Source organism: Salvelinus sp. IW2-2015, unplaced genomic scaffold (genome assembly GCF_002910315.2).
Source record: "Salvelinus sp. IW2-2015 unplaced genomic scaffold, ASM291031v2 Un_scaffold995, whole genome shotgun sequence".
Lineage (NCBI taxonomy): Eukaryota > Metazoa > Chordata > Actinopteri > Salmoniformes > Salmonidae > Salvelinus > Salvelinus sp. IW2-2015.
The window spans coordinates 369,543-387,054 of record NW_019942677.1 but is presented as its reverse complement, the minus strand read 5'-3'; the positions used below and the strand labels follow the sequence as shown (position 1 = coordinate 387,054).

Genomic DNA, 17,512 nt, shown 5'->3' with positions numbered 1-17,512 from the left:
ATCAAGATCAAATGACTGACAATGTAGATTAGGATTAGTAGTTACAAAGACATACCTGGGATCCCCCACGCCATTAGGTGATGATGGGGCTGATGAACTGGAAAGTTCTCCAAGCTTTAACCACCGGACCGGCATGTTCTGCACATTACCATACATTCATGTTGGAAACAGTAAACATTGTAACCGTGATGTGACTTGTTGTGTGGGGGGGGGGTCTCTTACCCTGATCACAACAGGCCCACATACAGGGGCTGAACCTAATCGGAATCAAACTGCCAATTGCAGGGCCTCCTAAATCATTATCGCCCTCCAGTCCCTTGAGAGTTCATCAATGAGCTTGACGCCCTTGATAAGTTCCTTTCCTGAGATTGCTCACCTCTCACAGTCTGGTGACTTTAACCTCCCCACGTCTACCTTGACTCATTCCTCTCTGCCTCCTTCTTTCCCACTCCTCTCCTCTTTTGACCCTCACCCTCTCACCTTCCCCCCCTACTCACAAGGCAGCAATACGCTGACCTCATCTTTACTAGATGCTTTCTTCCACTAATCTCATTTCAACTCCCCTCCAAGTTCTCGACCACTACCTGTATCCTTTTCCCTCTCGCTCTCATCCAAACACTCCCACACTCCCCTACTCGATGGTATCGCGCCGTCCCAACCTTCGCTCTCTCTCCCCCGCTACTTCTCTCCTCTTCCATCTTATCATCTCTTCCCTCTGCTCAAACCTTCTCCAACCTATCTCCTGATTCTGCCTCCTCAACCCTCCTCTCCCCCTTTCTGCATCCTTTGACTCTCTATGTCCCCTATCCTCCAGGCCGGCTCGGTCCTCCCCTCCTGCTCCGTGGCTCGACGACTATTGCGAGCTCACAGAACAGGGCTCCGGGCAGCCGAGCGGAAATGGAGGAAAACTCGCCTCCCTGCGGACCTGGCATCCTTTCACTCCCTCCTCTCTACATTCTCCTCTTCTGTCTCTGCTGCTAAAAGCCAATTTCTACCACTCTAAATTCCAAGCATCTGCCTCTAACCCTAGAAGCTCTTGCCACCTTCTCCTCCCTCCTGAATCCTCCTCCCCTCCTCCCCCCTCCTCCCTCCTCTGCTGATGACTTCGTCAACCATTTTGAAAAAGAAAGGTCGACGACATCCGATCCTCGTTTGCTAAGTTCAAACGACACCGCTGTTCTCTCACACTGCCCTACCCTGTGCTTTGACCTCTTTCTCCCCTCTCTCTCCAGATGAAATCTCGCGTCTTGTGACGGCCGGCCGCCACAACAACCTGCCCGCTGACCCTATCCCCTTCCTCTCTTCTCCAGACCATTCCGGAGACCTTCTCCCTTACCTCCACCTCGCTCATCAACTCATCCTTGACCGCTGGCTACGTCCCTTCCGTCTTCAGAGAGCGAAGTTGCACCCCTTCTGAAAAAACCTACACTCGATCCCTCCCTGATGTCAAACAACTACAGACCAGTATCCCTTCTTATCTTTTCTCTCCAAAACTCTTGAACGTGCCGTCCTTGGCCAGCTCTCCTGCTATCTCTCTTCAGAATGACCTTCTTGATCCAAATCAGTCAGGTTTCAAGACTAGTCATTCAACTAGAGACTGCTCTTCTCTGTTCACGAGAGGCGCTCCGCACTGCTAAAGCTAACTCTCTCTCCTCTGCTCTCATCCTTCTAGACCTATCGCTGCCTTTGATACTGTGAACCATCAGACCTCCTCTCCACCCTCTCCGAGCTGGGCATCTCCGCCGGCCCCACGCTGGGATTGCGTCCTACCTGACAGGTCGCTCCTACCAGGTGGCGTGGCGAGAATCTGTCTCCCGCACCACTGCTCTCACCACTGGTGTCCCCCAGGCTCTGTTCTAGGCCCTCTCCTATTCTCCATACACCAAGTCACTTGGCTCTGTCATAATCCTCACCATGGTCTCTCCTATCATTGCTATGCAGAACGACACACAATAATCTATCTCCTTTCCCCCCTCTAGATAACCAGTGGTGAAGTACCACATCTCTGCATGTCTGCAGACATATCAAGTGTGGATGACGGAATCACCACCTCAAGCGTAACCTCGGCAAGACGGAGCTGCTCTTCCTCCCGGGAAGGAACTGCCCGTTCCATGATCTCGCCATCCGGTTGACAACTCCATTGTGTCCTCCTCCCAGGATGCTAAGAACCTTGGCGTGCATCCTGGACAACACCCTGTCGTTCTCAACTAACATCAATGGCGGTGACCCGTTCCTGTAGGTTCATGCTGCTACAACAATTCGCAGAGTACGACCCTGCCTCACGCAGAAGCGCGCGCAGGTCCTAATCCAGCACTTGTCATCTCCCGTCTGGATTAACTGCAAACTCGCTGTTGGCTGGGCTCCCTGCTGTGCCATTAACCCCCTACAAACTCATCAGAACGCCTGCAGCCCGTCTGGTGTTCAAACTTTCCCAAGTCTCTTACGTTCACCCCGCTCCTCCGCTCTCTCCACTGGCTTCCAGTTCGAAGCTCGCATTCCGTTACAAGACCAGGGTGCTTGCCTACGGAGCTGTGAGGGGAACGGCAACCTCCGTACCTTCAGGCTCTGATCAGCCCTACACCCAAACAAGGCACTGCGTTCATCCACCTCTGGCCTGCTCGCCTCCACTATCCTCTGAGGACAGTACAGTTCCCGCTCAGCCCAGTCAAACTGTTCGCTGCTCTGGCACCCCAATGGTTGGAACAAACTCCCTCACGACGCCAGGTCAGCGGAGTCAGATCACCACCTTCCGGAGACACCTGAAACCCCACCTCTTAAAGGAATACCTAGGATAGGATAAAAGTAAATCCTTCTAACCCCCCCCCTTAAAAGAGTTAGATGCACTATTGTAAAGTGGTGTGTTCCACTGGATATCATAAGGTGAATGCACCAATTTGTAAGTCGCTCTATGATAGAGCGTCTGCCTAAATGACTTAAATGTAAATGTTAATGTAATGTAAAGCAGAAAGCAGACAAGAGTTTGTTTTCATGTCAAAGAGACACAACTTGAATATCTGGGATATTTTTCAAACATAAAAACACAAACTTTCCGAAAATTGTACCTCAAGGATAGTCTGCACATCTGGCACATCCTCAAGGATGATAGCAGCATTCTGGACAATCAAGGAGGACTGGCAGCTGTGGAAACATCTGGCACATCATCCAATGGCACATCCAACTGGACCTCATCCAGGACAGTTGTTTCTAAAATTAGGAACATTGGAATATAAAAAAACAATGTTAGGACATAAAACGTAGCAAGATTGCTAATACTAGCTGCTAGGTAGCAAAAGTCAATCGCTTAGCAAAGTTACTGAAGTTAATGTTACTAGCTAGCTAGCTACAACATCTCTAGCACAAGCATTTTTGCCAAGTCTGAATTTAGAAATACACAACATTTCGCTAATTTAATTCATTGTTAAAGTAGTAAAATAAGAGTTTTAAACTCCACATACCCTCTTTGCTGTCGCTGTCCACCTGTCGACGATCACGAACCCTGCAAAACAGAAAAGACAAGAAAAACAAGCACAAATGAATTTGAACAACCTGTCGACGCAGTAGGCCGCCGACGTCCACGCACTCTCTCCGCCATTTTGAAAGCACCCAGGCATTTTCCAGTCGATTTTCTTCTCAGGTTCAAAACAAACAGTTTGTTGTCAGCAGCAAACTGAAGTGTTGTTTTCGCACAGAAAACGTTCCATAGAACGTCGGTTAGATGTCTCTTGGCAACACACGGTTCATTTTTTCGAACGTGTGTTGACAAGGAAGACATCTTAACCGACGTTCTATGGAACGTTTTTCTCGTGCGAAAAATAACAACTTCAGTATGTCATTAATGTGGTCATAATCTGTTATCCCCCATTGACTCTAATGGTTGACATGCTCCATTCCCTCCCTTTCACAGCCTCTACCTTACCACCAAGAAGTGTGAGACACGCCTGAGCTCGTCTCCCTGCGTTTAAAACTCTTATTTTACTACATTTAACAATTGTCATTATAATTTGCGAAATGTTGTGTATTTTCTATAATTCAGACTTGGCAAACATGCTTGTGCTAGAGATGTTGTAGCTAGCTAGCTTGCTAGCCTAACATTAACTTTAATAACTGAGGCTAAAGCGATCGACTTTTGCTTACCTAACTAGCTATATTAGCAATCTTGCTACGTTTTACAAAATTGCAACTGTTGTTGCTATAGAAAAGGAGTTTGGAATTTCTATGATTCCCTTTAGAATCCGTTTAAAATTGTTTGTCATCATTCTAGTACGTCGACGTGCTCCTTCGATAGCCTTCCAGTTGTATATATATATATATTTCTGTTTTGTTAAATCACCTTTATTTAACCAGGTATGGGCCAAGTTTGAGAACAATTCTCATTTACAACTGCGAGCGGGCTGGCCAAGATAAAGCAAAGCCAGTTAACACATACAGTGGGGAGAACAAGTATTTGATACACTGCCGATTTTTGCAGGTTTTTTCTACTTACAAAGCATTGTAGTATCGTGAGATTTTATCATAGGTACACTCACGACATGAAAGAGACGGAATCTAAAACAAGAGAAAAAAATCCAGAATCACATTGTAGGATTCTTTAATAATTTAATTTTGCAAATTTGTTGAATAATAACGTATTTGATCACATACAACAAACAGTTAACTCTAATACTTTATGTACAAGCCTTTGTTTGCAATACAGAGTTCATACGTTTTTCTGTTAGCAGGTTCTGGGACGCACGCGGTCTTGCACACAGTTCACCACGTGCTGTAATTTTGCCCATCCTCCATGCATACAGACCCTCTCAGATCCATTAGGTTTGGGCTGTGCTGGGCAATACGGACTTTCAAGCTCCTCCAAAATTTTCTATGTGGTTGTAGAGTCTGAGACTGTAGGCCACTCCAGGACCTTGAAATGCTTCTTACGGAGCCACTCCTTCGTGCCGCGGCTGTGTGCTTCGGTCAGTTGTCAATGCTGAGAAGACCCAGCCACGTACCATCTTTCAATGCTTCATTACTGAGAAGGAGGTTTTCAGCCAAGATCTCCAGATAATGCCCCATCTCTTCCTTCCACGTAATCAGTCGTCCTGGCCCTTGCAGAAAAGCAGTCCCCAAAGAATGATTATCCACCCCCATGACTTCACAGTTGGATGGTTGTTCTTGGTGTGACTCATCTTCTTCTTCCTCCAAACACGCGAGTGAGTTATGACCAAAAATTATTTTTGTTTCATCTAGACCTAACAGATTCTCCCATTCCTTCGTGATCATCCAGAATCTCATTAGCAAACTTCCAGACGGCCTGGACATCTGGCTTAAGCAGGGGGACACTCTCGTGCGCTGCCAGGATTTGAGATCCAGCTGGCGTAGTGTAGTTGTACTGATAGGTTTGTCTTTTGGACTTGGTCCCAGCTTCTCTGTCAGGTCATTACAGCGTCCTCCGTTTGTATTCTGGCGGATTGCCTCACCTTCTTTTGAATCATTTTGATGCCCCACGAGGTAAAATCTTGCATGGAGCCCCCAGAACGAAGGGTGATTGACCGTCATCTTGAACTTCTGTTATGCTTGGTGAATGAGGACCCAAAAGCGACGTAAAAGAACACAGAAGTCTTTATCCCAGTCTTAAACAAACAATAATTCTCCTGGATAGTATTAAAGGTAAATCCAAAAACAGGGAAACTGAAAATCCTCTCGTCAGTAGAGAGGAACGACTGGAGACGCGACCACAGACTGGCAGTCGCTTCAGGAAGCACAGGGCCGTAGCTGACATAGACACCTGCTCACACGCAGCATCTGAAGAGGCAAAAACACGACAGGGCGGAACAAGGACACAGAACAGCAAACATCAAACAAGAATCCGCAAGGACAGAAGCGAAAACAGAGGGAGAAATAGGGGACACTAATCAGAGGCCAAAATAGGGACAGGTTGTGAAAGAGGTAAATGAGTCGGTTAGGAGAATGAGAAAACAGCTGGGAGCAGGAAGCTGAACGATTAGAGAGAGAGAGCGATGAGAGGAGAGAGGAGGGGGGAGAGAGAGGGATAGAAAGAGGGAAGAACCTAATAAGACCCAGCAGAGGGAAGCACAGGGAAAGACATGATGATCAATGGACCAAAACATGGACAACTTCGTCCTTTTTCTAATAAGTGCCCAACAGAAGTTGATTTCCTCTCAAACCAAGCTGCTTGACCTATTGCCAGACTCATCTTCCCAGCCTTGGTGCAGGTCTACAAATTTTAGTCCGCTGTGTCCTTTAACAGCTCGGTTCTGGCTCATGTGGCAAGTGGGAGTTCTGTGTATGACTGAGTTGTTGGAAGTGCTTTTATACGTAAGAGTTCAAAACAGGTGCATTAATAAGGTACATGGATGCGAACAGAGCGGCTCTGAAAGAAGAAAGTACAGGTCTGTGAACCAGAATATCTTACTTGTTTGTTAGGTGATCAAAGTACTTAGTTCATTACCAATAATGGCAATAATTATTTAAAAAATCATACAATGTGATTTTCTGGATTTTGTTTTAATTTCTGGTCTCACAGTTTAAGTGTACTATGATAAAATTACAGGACCTTCTACTTTTTGTAAGTGGGAAACCTCAAAATCTGGCGTGGCTGACTAAATACTTGTTCTCCCCACTGTACAACAAAACACAGAGTTACACATGGCGTAAACAAACATACGGCAATAATACAGTAGGAAAACAAGTCTATATACAATGTGAGCAAATTAGGTGACGATAACGGGACAGGTAGGTAAATACATAGGTCATCGGTGGCGCACGGTAAACTACAGTATAGCAATTAAAAACACTGGAATGGTAGATTTGCAGTAGCTTCATGTGCAGTAGATTAATGCGCTAAACTAGGAAATACTGGGTGCAAAGATCAGATAAATAAAATAAATACAGTAGGGGGATGAGGGTAGTTGTTTGGCTATTGTCACGGCCCGTTTTAAAGAAGAGGACCAACCCGAGGCGCAGCGTGGTGAGCATACATTTTCTCTTTAATTGGAAAAGATCGCCGAACAAAACAATAAAAACACACAAAAAACAAACCCGTGAAGCTCAAAGCAAAGTGCCCTAAACAAAGTCAAACTTCCCACCTTAACAATGGAAAAAAAGCCGCTACCTAAGTATGAGTTCCCAATGAGACAACAGATGACAGCTGTCCTCTGATGAGAATCATACGGCCGAACACAAACATCCAAAATAGAAAATCAACACATAAACAAACCCACCCAACTCACGCCCTGACCAAACCAAAATAAGATACATAAAAAGGTCTCTAAGGTCAGGGCGTACAGTACCCACCCCAAAGGTGCGGACCTCGAAACGCAATACTGAACCTAGAGCGGAGCGTCTGGGTGGCATCTATCCGCGCGGCGGCTCTGGTGCGGACGTAGACCCCGCTCCACCTCTGGCTCACCCCACTTTTGGTGGCGCCTTCTGGTGCGGGACCCTCGTCGCCGACCCGGACTTTGGGACCCTCGTCGCGGGCCCCGGACTGGGACCCTCGTTGCGGGCCCTGGACTGGGGACACTCGCTGCCGGCCCCGACACCTCGCTGCCGCGCCCCGGACTGGGGACCTCACGGAGGCTCCGGACTCGAGTGCCGTCGTCTGGAGGCCTTTGGACTATCTCGTCTGGAAATGTGTCACAGCAATTGCTGAAGTGGTTTTGTTGATGTTGTCTTGTTGTTTATCTCAACAGCAGGTGGTGCTGAGGATGCACCACGTGASTAGGGTGAGAGGCCTGGAGACTCAACTGGTGTGGGCCATCTCCAAGGAGACAGCCAGGCTTAGTCCAGAGGGCATCCCCTACTGTGCCACCAAAGTGCAGTCCATCACTTGGATCCAGGTAAGACGTAAATACTACTGAAATAGTATTAGATTAGGCTTTTCTTCACTTATTCCATTTGGCCTTAACATGTATTCTCTCTCTGTCAGCGTGTGGCTGGCAGGGTGACCCACTATGCGTCTCACCTCCGCCACGAGACGTCTGTGGACGTGACGCTTGGCTGCTACCAGGTAAATAAACGATTTCCTATGCATGTAGACTAGACATTACTCGGCATTTTTGCATTAGATTTGGTGTGTTTTCTAATAACGTGTGTGGTAAACAGGTGTGTTGTGTGTGTTTTGAGCAGCAGACTGATGTCTCAGTGGTGTACGCCACTCTCCACATGGGGCTGGACGGGCTTCTCTCCTCTTCAGCGTGGTCGGAGGCTGCCTCCTTCTCTACGCCCACCACTCAGCAGTTCACTGACCCAGAGCCTGAGGGCCACAACTGCTATGAGGTCAGACGTTACACACACATACTATTGACTAGGAGCATTAAGATCCTTCCATTGACCGATTGTTTGTTATGTCATTGCATTGGTCACTGATTTTGAATGCTTGTTTTGTTGTCGTAGGGCTGGGAGGAGGACCTGCTGCCTGAGGAGAGGGAGGTTCCTCTGCTAAAGTGAGTTCCTCTAAATGTCTGTGTAGTCTGGGCTTGTCAGATGCTGAAGGATAGTGGTCATAATGCTGTTATCCCCCATTGACTCTAATGGTTGACATGCTCCATTCCCTCCCTTTCACAGCCTCTACCTTACCACCAAGAGAGTGGAGGACATCGCCCTGAGGCTCGTCTCCCTGCGCCAGGCCTTCACTGTGAGTGGACCCACTTTTCYTTTTCTCTCTGTGACTTCTTGTTCTGTCTCCTAGAGGAAGATGTCTCACCSTAACTCTTCCCTCTTCCCTAGACCCTGCTTGGTTCCACCCTGAGCAGGAACCATCTGTTTGTGGCGGGAAAGGTCCTCCTGGGCGCACTGGTTCAGGCCAACCACATGGTAACTCACTAACTCAWTCTCTTTCAAGGGAAAGAGAGCRTCCCTGAGRGGATATGTGTTCTGTTCACTAAGATGCTCTTTTCTTTGTCATAGGACGAGGCCAAGTTCMTCCGTACCTATAAGGACTTTGTGGACTACCTGAGTGACCCCTCCAAGCGGAATGACATTGAGAGGGAGCTGGCTGAGGCAAAGGTGAGTTCATTAACTCTTTCAAGTCTCACTGAGTTCTTCCACATGCATGTCTTTTATACATCACAGTAGCTGATCTATATGAAATCATTCCTATTTTCTCCAAACGTGTTTTCTTGTCCTAGATCCATCATGTGAACATGATAGATGTCCTCTTTGAGCTGGTGCTGTTTGGGTTAATGACAGCTCAGAAGTCCCTRATGGTGGTAAGTAGCATCTCACTGGTACATGTTTTGATATCTCTATTAGCAGTTTCACTTAAATTCCTCTTCTCTTCTATTCTCTCCTCTTTTCTCCTCCTTTGTTACCTTTAGCACCCTGGTGGGTTCGTGGAGCGTCTGTACGCTCTCCTGTACTCCTTCCTGCCCACTGCTGCCAACATGGAGCCAGAGGCTGACAGATACCTGCTGCTGCTCAATGTAAGAGTCAATAGGTTACTTCCTGTTTACTTCCATATTCTTAGTGTACTTCCTTTTTACTTCCTTATTCATGGTTAACCAGGTTCCAATGCCATTTTAGGGGGASTATTTCTAATTGTCTCTCTCCTCTTGATAAGCTAGTAACTCCGAGCCATTTTCTATGTGTTGTGTGGTGTTCTCTTCAGGGCGGGCTGATGGCTCTGCTAGATGACATGTTTGGCCAGCAGCTGGCCTGGTACTTTAACCCAGAGTCTCTGGTCACTGAGCTCTCCAGCCTCCTGGAGTACCACTTGGAGAACCTCATGGCCAGCATGTAGTCCTACTGCAGGGACCATACTCYTTTCTCCTTCTCTCTTTTGAAGGAATTGAGGACTTGAAGTGCTTTGTTGTACCCTGATTAGTTAACACCCATTAATTTAATGTATTCTCTTGTTTTCTCTCCCCACAGGATTCTTGTGACACTTTGCCACCCAACAGGGATCTAGACACCAATGCACTACATTACTTTGCACTGAATTTTACATGTTTAAATAAAACAAGTTGTAGTTCAAAAACATTTTGGTTTCCGTCTTTTCATTTATTTGATTTTATGACCATTTCCTCTTCCTAGAGTTATAATGCTAATATTAGATGAACAATGATGCTGTTTTATCTGCATTTGGAAATAAAAAACAACTTTTAGTTGATTTAAAGATCCTACAGGCCCACACTTTATATGCTTTTGTACTGTGGTTTGTGATACTGTACTATTTAAAAACATGTAGGACTACATACACTGAGTGCACAAAACATTAGGAACATCTTCCTAATATTGAGTTGCACACCCTTTTCCCCTCAGAACAGCCTCAATTCGTCGGGGCATGGACTCTACAAGCTGCCCTAAGCCTTCCACAAGGATGCTGGCCCATGTGTCAAGTTGGCTGGACGTCCTTTGGGTGGTGGAYCATTCTTGATACACATGGGAAACTGTTGAGCATGAAAAAACCAGCAGTTTTGCAGTTCTTGTGACACTTAACCCGGTGCGCCTGGCACCTACTACCATACCCCGTTCAAAGGCAGGTAAATCTTTTGTCTTGCCCATTCACCCTCTGAATGACACACACAATCCATKTCTCAATTCTCTCAAGGTTTTAAAATCTTTCTTTAACTCCCCTTCATCTACACTGATTGAAGTGGATTCAACAAGTGACATCAATAAGGGATCATAGCTTTCACTTGGTCAGTCTATGTCATGGAAAGAGCAGGTGTCCTCAATGTTTTGTATTATCAGTGTGTGTAGTAACCTGATGTAACAGTATAACTTTAAACCGTCCCCTCGCCCCGACTCGGGCGCGAACCAGGGACCTTCTGCACACATCAACAACGGTCGCCCACGAAGCATCGTTACCCATCGCTCCACAAAAGCTGCGGCCCTTGCAGAGCAAGGGGAAACACTACTTCTAGGTTTCAGAGCAAGTGACGTAACTGATTGAAACGCTAACTAGCTAGCCATTTCACATCCGTTACACTGGTACAGTATAAAGTATACCACTAGAGGGGACAATTGCTTCAGTCTTGAATGTTACTTCTCACTATTCCTACTCTACATTAACAGTCTGCCATTGTAGACTCCAGTAACTTGGGTATCTTAGTTTTTTATATTTGCCGTTAATGTCTGAACCATTTACCATCTTTCCCACTGAAACCAGTAATGTTAGTGTTCATGTGAGAGAGGGTGTAGTAGTGCATACTGACCACTAGTTGGATCATAGCGTGGTTGGTGGCGTTCATGCAGGAACCCAGAGGGTAGAGGCATTCTCCATCACAGTAGAAGGCAGAGTAACCCGTAGGAGCCAATACCCAGTCCTAATGGAGAGAAACACCATAGAAATCGAATGACAAGATTAGATGAATGACTAGAATAGACTCTTTCTTAGAGAAATACATGATAAAGAATGCAAAGAACATACTCTACAATGCACATCCTACACAAATGCCTTGCTTACCTAAATAATACTAACTGTGTGTTACAGCAAATAAGGTGGTACAATGTTAGCTCATGATTATCTATTCAGTACAATGAATCGTTAAGAGAGACAGAATCTCACCTTCCAGCCTAGATCACTGAAGCTCACATATAATTCATGTCTCTTACAAGCCTGACGCCCACTGTTGACATGGCTGTGATCTGAAAGGGACCAAAAAATATGTTATGAACCAGCAGAGACTAATGTACACGTTGGAATTAAAATAAAATTCATAATTAAATGTAAATGCAACTTAAGTAATTTTGTAATTGGGATGAACTATCCCTTTAAACTGTGCATAAAACAAGTTTAACAACAAGACGAAAAACCAGTGTTGTCCCCTGACCTTGTAGGACCTCACCATGTATACTGGGCAAGGGCAGGTCGTATTTGGGCTTCTTCTTATGGGGGTTGGGTTTCACGGCCCGCGGGGGGCGACAGGGGGCCTGGCTGGCCCTGAAGAAGGTCACCATGAAGGGCTGTTTGGAGCGGGGGCCCCTACGACCCACCAAGCCTACCCACCCAGCAGACAGGGACCGGTCTGAGAGAGAAAGAGAACAATCTTGAGGTAAACCAAAACAGCATATCTCCATTTCTATGTATTTACTGAACAATTACAGACACTATATGACATCACAGTGTTACTGCACATGTATCAGTGTTGTATTTTAAGTGAACTTCCCTCCTTATTCAAAGGCATAATAATCAAGAAATCCACTTTGTGGGAAATCACCTCCACATCTGCAGAGCATTTTCTGACCCTGACCATAGTATTAACTCTATGAGGCTCACCATCCTCTGTCTCCACATAGAGCCGGATGCCCAGGTTACTGCGGGGGTGCAGGAGCCATCGGTTGCTGGCCGAGGTCACGTCAAAAGCCAGCCAGCCCTCCTGCCCCGCTGGCACCGACTGCATGTCCAGCAGCACCAGCTCTGGCTCTCTGAGGAACGTCGAGGAGTAGCATGAGACAACAAATCCGGGAGAGATACGCAAAACACATTACATGGCCATGCAGTAGAGAGAGACGGCCACTGAGCTTCAGCTCTCGAGAACCAAGCTTGTACAAGGCGTCCTCACAAGCCACAACGTGGCCAATTAGTTATTTTGCAAGGAGTTCTGTGAGGCCAGAGTGAAAAGCAAAACAAATTCGACATTGCATTTTGCCAAAGCAACAAACAAAAAACATCTGGAACGATAAGCCAAACCATGGTGTATAGAGAGAAGGGAGAGCATGTCAAGAGAGTGAGGGGAATCATAAAAAATGCACTCTCTTTTTCATCCTTTCTAATGCAAAACCCCCAAAGTTGATCATATAAATGTGTCAGAGAGAGAGAGCGTTAAATAACCAGCTGATCTAGTGGCAGGAACCTGTGTTTGTTCTCCCGTTGGATCTCGTAGACAGAGATGTGCAGGCTGCGGTTGGCCCTCTGGCCCATGGTCAGGGTCTTGTAAATGCGAAACTCTGCAGCCGTGACTGTCTCCCCCTGGGGGAGGGGCGTCAGGTCAAAACGGAACTCCTTCCAATACGGCCGTGGCTGCAGGAGGTCACGCTCTTGCTCCACTGAGAGAGAAGAGGAGAGGGAGGTCGATGTAATACCAAATAATTTCCCCCACATTTAAACAGCGCAACGCATCATTCACACGTGCTCACATCTACTCTACACATTACTTCCACTCCCCTCAACAAGCCCCGAAAAGACCAAGACAAACAGAGATATACTCATTGTACGATACAGTGTATGATAAAGACATTCCCACATGACACAAGGAGGAGGGAGAAGAGGGGGACGAAAGAGCAATTCACGGAGCAATGAATCTAACATGAAAGTGGTGAATGAGAAGACAGAGGGAGAGAGAAGAGCAACAGAAGTGGGAAGGTGTCGAGGGAGACGGGAGGATGAGTGACTGAGTCAATGGAAATTAGGGGGAAAGAGCGGAGCAGACATGTGGAGCGAGGTGTGCAGGCGATGCCCAGTGAAGGAGGACAGGATGGTGATAATGTAGAGATGGGAGAGAGAGGCGATAGGGAAAGACGGAGAAAGATGGGGAAGGACACGCACACGCTGGTCTCTCGCCACAGAGTCTCAAGCAAGACTGCGCACACGCACCCACACGCACTCTCGGGAGCCCTGCAGAGCACATTAACAACCACGGTCGGGGCCCTGTAGTGTGCTGTAATTAGAGACACTAAGGGCCTTCAACCGCAGCAGCTGCTCAACATACACACCACTAACTACAGGTTGGGGAGTATTTTTAGAGCGTTCCTCTGCTGCTTCTCCATTTGTGTGTGTGTGTATCAGTGGGGCCTGTAATTCCTTACAGCTGTGTCCCCTACGCACTGTCTTGAGCGCGTTGCATGGCCTTGACTGGGTCGGATTGATAGGGTGTGTGTGTGTGTGTGTGTGTGTGTGTGTGTGTGTGTGTGTGTGATGGGTGTATTTTTGATTCCAACTGACAGGGGCTATAAATGAGAAACTGTCTAGATTGGTTAGATGGCCTTAAAATGGTGGTTCAAGGCGACACACCAGACATTGTCAAAATAAGATCTAGTGAAACATTAACTGAAATGTATAATTACGGTTTTTGTTATTTTTGTGTAATGTATGATACAGTAATATAAGTTATCATGCATGTCAAAATACTGTAGAAAAACTAAGAAAAACTAGCATATCAAGTGTCGAAGCAATGCAAAATGTGAAGAGAAATAACATGGAATCATGTTTTTCCACGGTAACAAGGTTTTCCATCTTATTTCAGGAGAGATTAGCGGAAGGAAATGACTGGGAAAGGGATGTTTAATTTGTAATGCTGTGTCAGATAAGCATCTGTAGGTCTACTGTCTGGGCTGGTGCAGCACAGGAAAAGTATCTCATGTGATAACAAGACTGTCCCTGAGAGGTGAACTGGTTCAAAACTACATAACATTGCCAGGTTGGCCTCGTTTCTCATTGAACAATCCAACAATATGTCCTTTATTCAGTTACTGGGCTCTTTTGCAAGACATGTAAAGGATCACAGGAGAAGTTTTCGGCCAGATCAGGCCGTGGGGCTTCTATTTGGAAATCCATTGGCTGAACAAACAACTCCCAACTAATTGGATAACGAGTCACAAACAATAGCCAATTAAAACACAGGAATTTTAAATCGCAGGTGTATCAACGGTCAGTAACTCACCCAGGTTGACGAAGCTCATGACCGTATCGGCCTCGCTAACCACTGTCCCCAGCGGCGCAGTGTACGTGTTGAGCGTGGGCAGGGCGGCATGGCTGACGTGGCCCGTCAACCCATCTGCACCGCCGAACCCCAGACCCCCTACCCAATTCCCCATTCCGTTTCCCTCATCCCCCTTGGCCGACACAGCGTGGTACAGGTCCAGCATGAAGAGGGGGGCTGAGGAGGGCGGTCGGAGGGGAGGATGGGGTCTGGGCCGACCCGGTAGACCCAGGATGGACAGGATCTCCCTCTGCATCTCCTTCTTCTCTCGGCTGCTGAGGCGGCGGAAGCTGGAGTGGACGACTCCTTGGGCCTGGTGGCCCCAGAGACAGAGCAGCAAGGGGACGAGGAGGAGAGCCATAGGGAAGAGTGGGAGTTGGAGAAGGCGTCTGTAGGTGTACTTGCTGCTGTTGTCATGGATGTGTCTTCTTCCTGTACAGGGGCAGGCGTGGGTATAGACGCACGTTCTGAAGCCATCCGGTCTGTCCAAGCTCTGTGTGGTTTGAGGGAGATCTTCCAAGGTGTCCATTGCCATAGTGGAAGAAGCTCTACCCGGATCTTTTTCTATTCTCTCTATTTGTAACCTACAAGTCTGGTTGGTTTTTCTTTGTTCTTTTGGCCTTCAGTCCACAAGAGAGCAAATAATATTCTGCAACGCACACCACAGAGGGACTGTTACTGTGTCTCAAACAATTTGCATGTGCCCTGTCTGTCTGTGTACGCCAAACTGTTTGTCTTGCACGTATCCGTCACTGACAAATGCACCTCTGTGATTTGTGATGAGATGTGTTTAGATCAACGGTGGACACTAAGAGATGTTTACTCATTTAATTCCCTCTGTTTATCTGTCGTCTCCTCCCTTCCTCTACTACTTTAAATCTCTCAACCACCGCTTGTCTTTTCTCTTCTACCCTAACACGACTCTACACATGTGATACACACAGACAATAAAATGAAAGGGTAAAATTACAACTTTTTTTATGTGTTTTGATGAAAACAAACAATCTCTTTGAAATCTCTCCCTTTGGAGAAGTACATTTGATGGAGGTTGAAAGTGGATAAATCAAAGGGCAGGTGCTACCAAGATTGGAAGTCAATCAAATTTGAGAGAATCAAATAATCAGACCTGTTTTCCGAAGGATAAGGAAAAAACACCACACCTGTCACGCCTCAACGTTGGCTGGCAGGCAACAACCTGATCCCACGCAAGGAACAAGGAGTCAAATCCTCACAGTGGGGAAATTATCTGTCGACCACCTCTCTTGATCAGTAATTCTTTAATCCACAATTGCAGAGTACTTTTTAATTCATTAAAGATCCTTTGTTTGTTAGGTCCACTTGCGTCTTTAACTCCAGATGTTTCCAGATGTCTTCCGCAACCTTTGTGTAGCTTCTACTTAAAATCCTTTGTGCGTTCAGTATTTTTTTTAAAATATATTTTTGATTAGTCTTTTATTCCTCGCTATTGTATCATTCTTTTGAATTCCCCCAAACCACCTGTTCCAAGTGGAGAACAATGCCAGTATGTTTGTCAGCGTACTGTAGTGTGCCCTCTGAGAGTTGACCTCATGTAAGGGTGCTTTGACACTGGTTGAGTTGTCCATCACCAAGAGGGAGTGTCCTATACAGCCTCCTCCCTCTCCCCACATCCTCTCCCAACTCTTCCCTATCCCTCCCTTTGGGATTTTTAAAATCTCCCTCCCTTTTATCTTTTCGTCTTCTCATGACCACTTCCTTTCATGGGAAAGCATTATGGAATCCGTGTGAGTTTGGTGAAAAATACATACACCGAATATATTTCTATGTTTTGAGATTTAGAAAAAGATATTTATCTATATAGAACACATGGATTAGCAGTCGTACCATATCTTTAAACCCAGTACTAACAGCAGGAATGGAGACTGTTGTAGCTTAAGGTGTATTGACAAAACGTGTACCCCATAAAATAGTTTGTTTTCGGTATTTATACGTTTTAATATCCTGTCAAACAGATTGCGAGTTGTCTTTACCTCCTTCCAGTTTGACTGCAATCCGGTGTGTGGGCTAGCAAGGGATTTGAGGGGAGAAATGACACAGACTCAAATATAGTAGTGAGGGTCAGTTCAATGCCAGTTTGTGTTTGTATGACTTCAAAAGCACCCTGGGACTTGCGGCCACTTTGAACAGCAAAAATACTGACAGACCAAACCAAACGCCATATTTTCTAAGGCCAGGGAGTCAGAAGTGCCAGGAATGAGTAATTTCTGTGGTATTTTTGTTTTTCTTTCTCCAGTGTTGAGGGATTTTAGGGCCGGAGAGAGGAATGACGGATGGAGAGGGAAGGGTGACAGAATGCTAGTGAGTCCGTCAGCCTGTTGTCGGAGTAAGGATAGGTGGTGAGGACAGATGGGGATGGTGGGAGAGGATGTGAGTGGGTTTGGATAGTTCCATGTAAACACAGACACACAGCTGCACAGGGAAGACTATAACGACCAAAGATCTGCCAAATAAACCAAGGTGATTTTCATTTTCTCTCTCTAACGGAAAGGACGTAATAGCTCCATCTCCTCCTCTAACACACACAAACCAAGTCTTATATTTAGCTACTGTGGAAGCAGAGAATGAGATAGACCTCAGCTACATTTCCCACAATATACTGTAGGATAAAAATCAGCAGAGAAACACACCCATCCATGACCACAGAGAGACCTCCCTCCCTCTCTTGAAGATCCTACTACAGGGCATGTTCTTATCTCTGGAGACGCTAATTGCACCCCAACCCTAATTACCAAGCCATTTCCGGTGTGCAGAGACTGTGGTCTACAGACTCAAGGACACGCATGGAAACACACATGTGAACATTGCGTGTACGTACACACACACACATAATT

The 17,512-nt window shown here is 46.3% G+C and overlaps 2 protein-coding genes across 3 annotated transcripts in view; one reads left to right on the top strand and one right to left on the bottom strand.

Annotated features, from left to right (window-relative positions):
• bmp8a (bone morphogenetic protein 8a) overlaps positions 1-17,475 on the bottom strand; it is a 21,817-nt gene extending 4,342 nt beyond the window's left edge. The window contains exons 1-6 of one of the 2 annotated variants that reach the window (XM_024136691.2): positions 14,604-17,475; positions 12,798-12,990; positions 12,221-12,369; positions 11,775-11,969; positions 11,510-11,589; positions 11,157-11,267 (exon numbers count right to left, since the gene is read on the bottom strand). In XM_024136691.2, the coding sequence (XP_023992459.1) occupies positions 11,157-11,267; positions 11,510-11,589; positions 11,775-11,969; positions 12,221-12,369; positions 12,798-12,990; positions 14,604-15,177 (1,302 nt within the window). In that variant the 5' untranslated portion in view covers positions 15,178-17,475. The remainder of the gene's footprint in view (positions 1-11,156; positions 11,268-11,509; positions 11,590-11,774; positions 11,970-12,220; positions 12,370-12,797; positions 12,991-14,603) is intronic. The other variant, XM_024136692.2, reaches the window with a different exon arrangement.
• On the top strand, positions 7,695-10,087 carry LOC139024094 (uncharacterized). The gene is made up of 10 exons (XM_070438522.1): positions 7,695-7,838; positions 7,928-8,008; positions 8,128-8,277; positions 8,395-8,444; positions 8,566-8,635; positions 8,728-8,814; positions 8,908-9,006; positions 9,129-9,209; positions 9,318-9,422; positions 9,871-10,087. The coding sequence occupies exons 1-10, from the start codon at positions 7,707-7,709 to the stop codon at positions 10,030-10,032; spliced, it is 1,017 nt and encodes a 338-aa protein (XP_070294623.1). The 5' UTR covers positions 7,695-7,706; the 3' UTR covers positions 10,033-10,087.
• Positions 17,476-17,512: the final 37 nt, after the last annotated feature.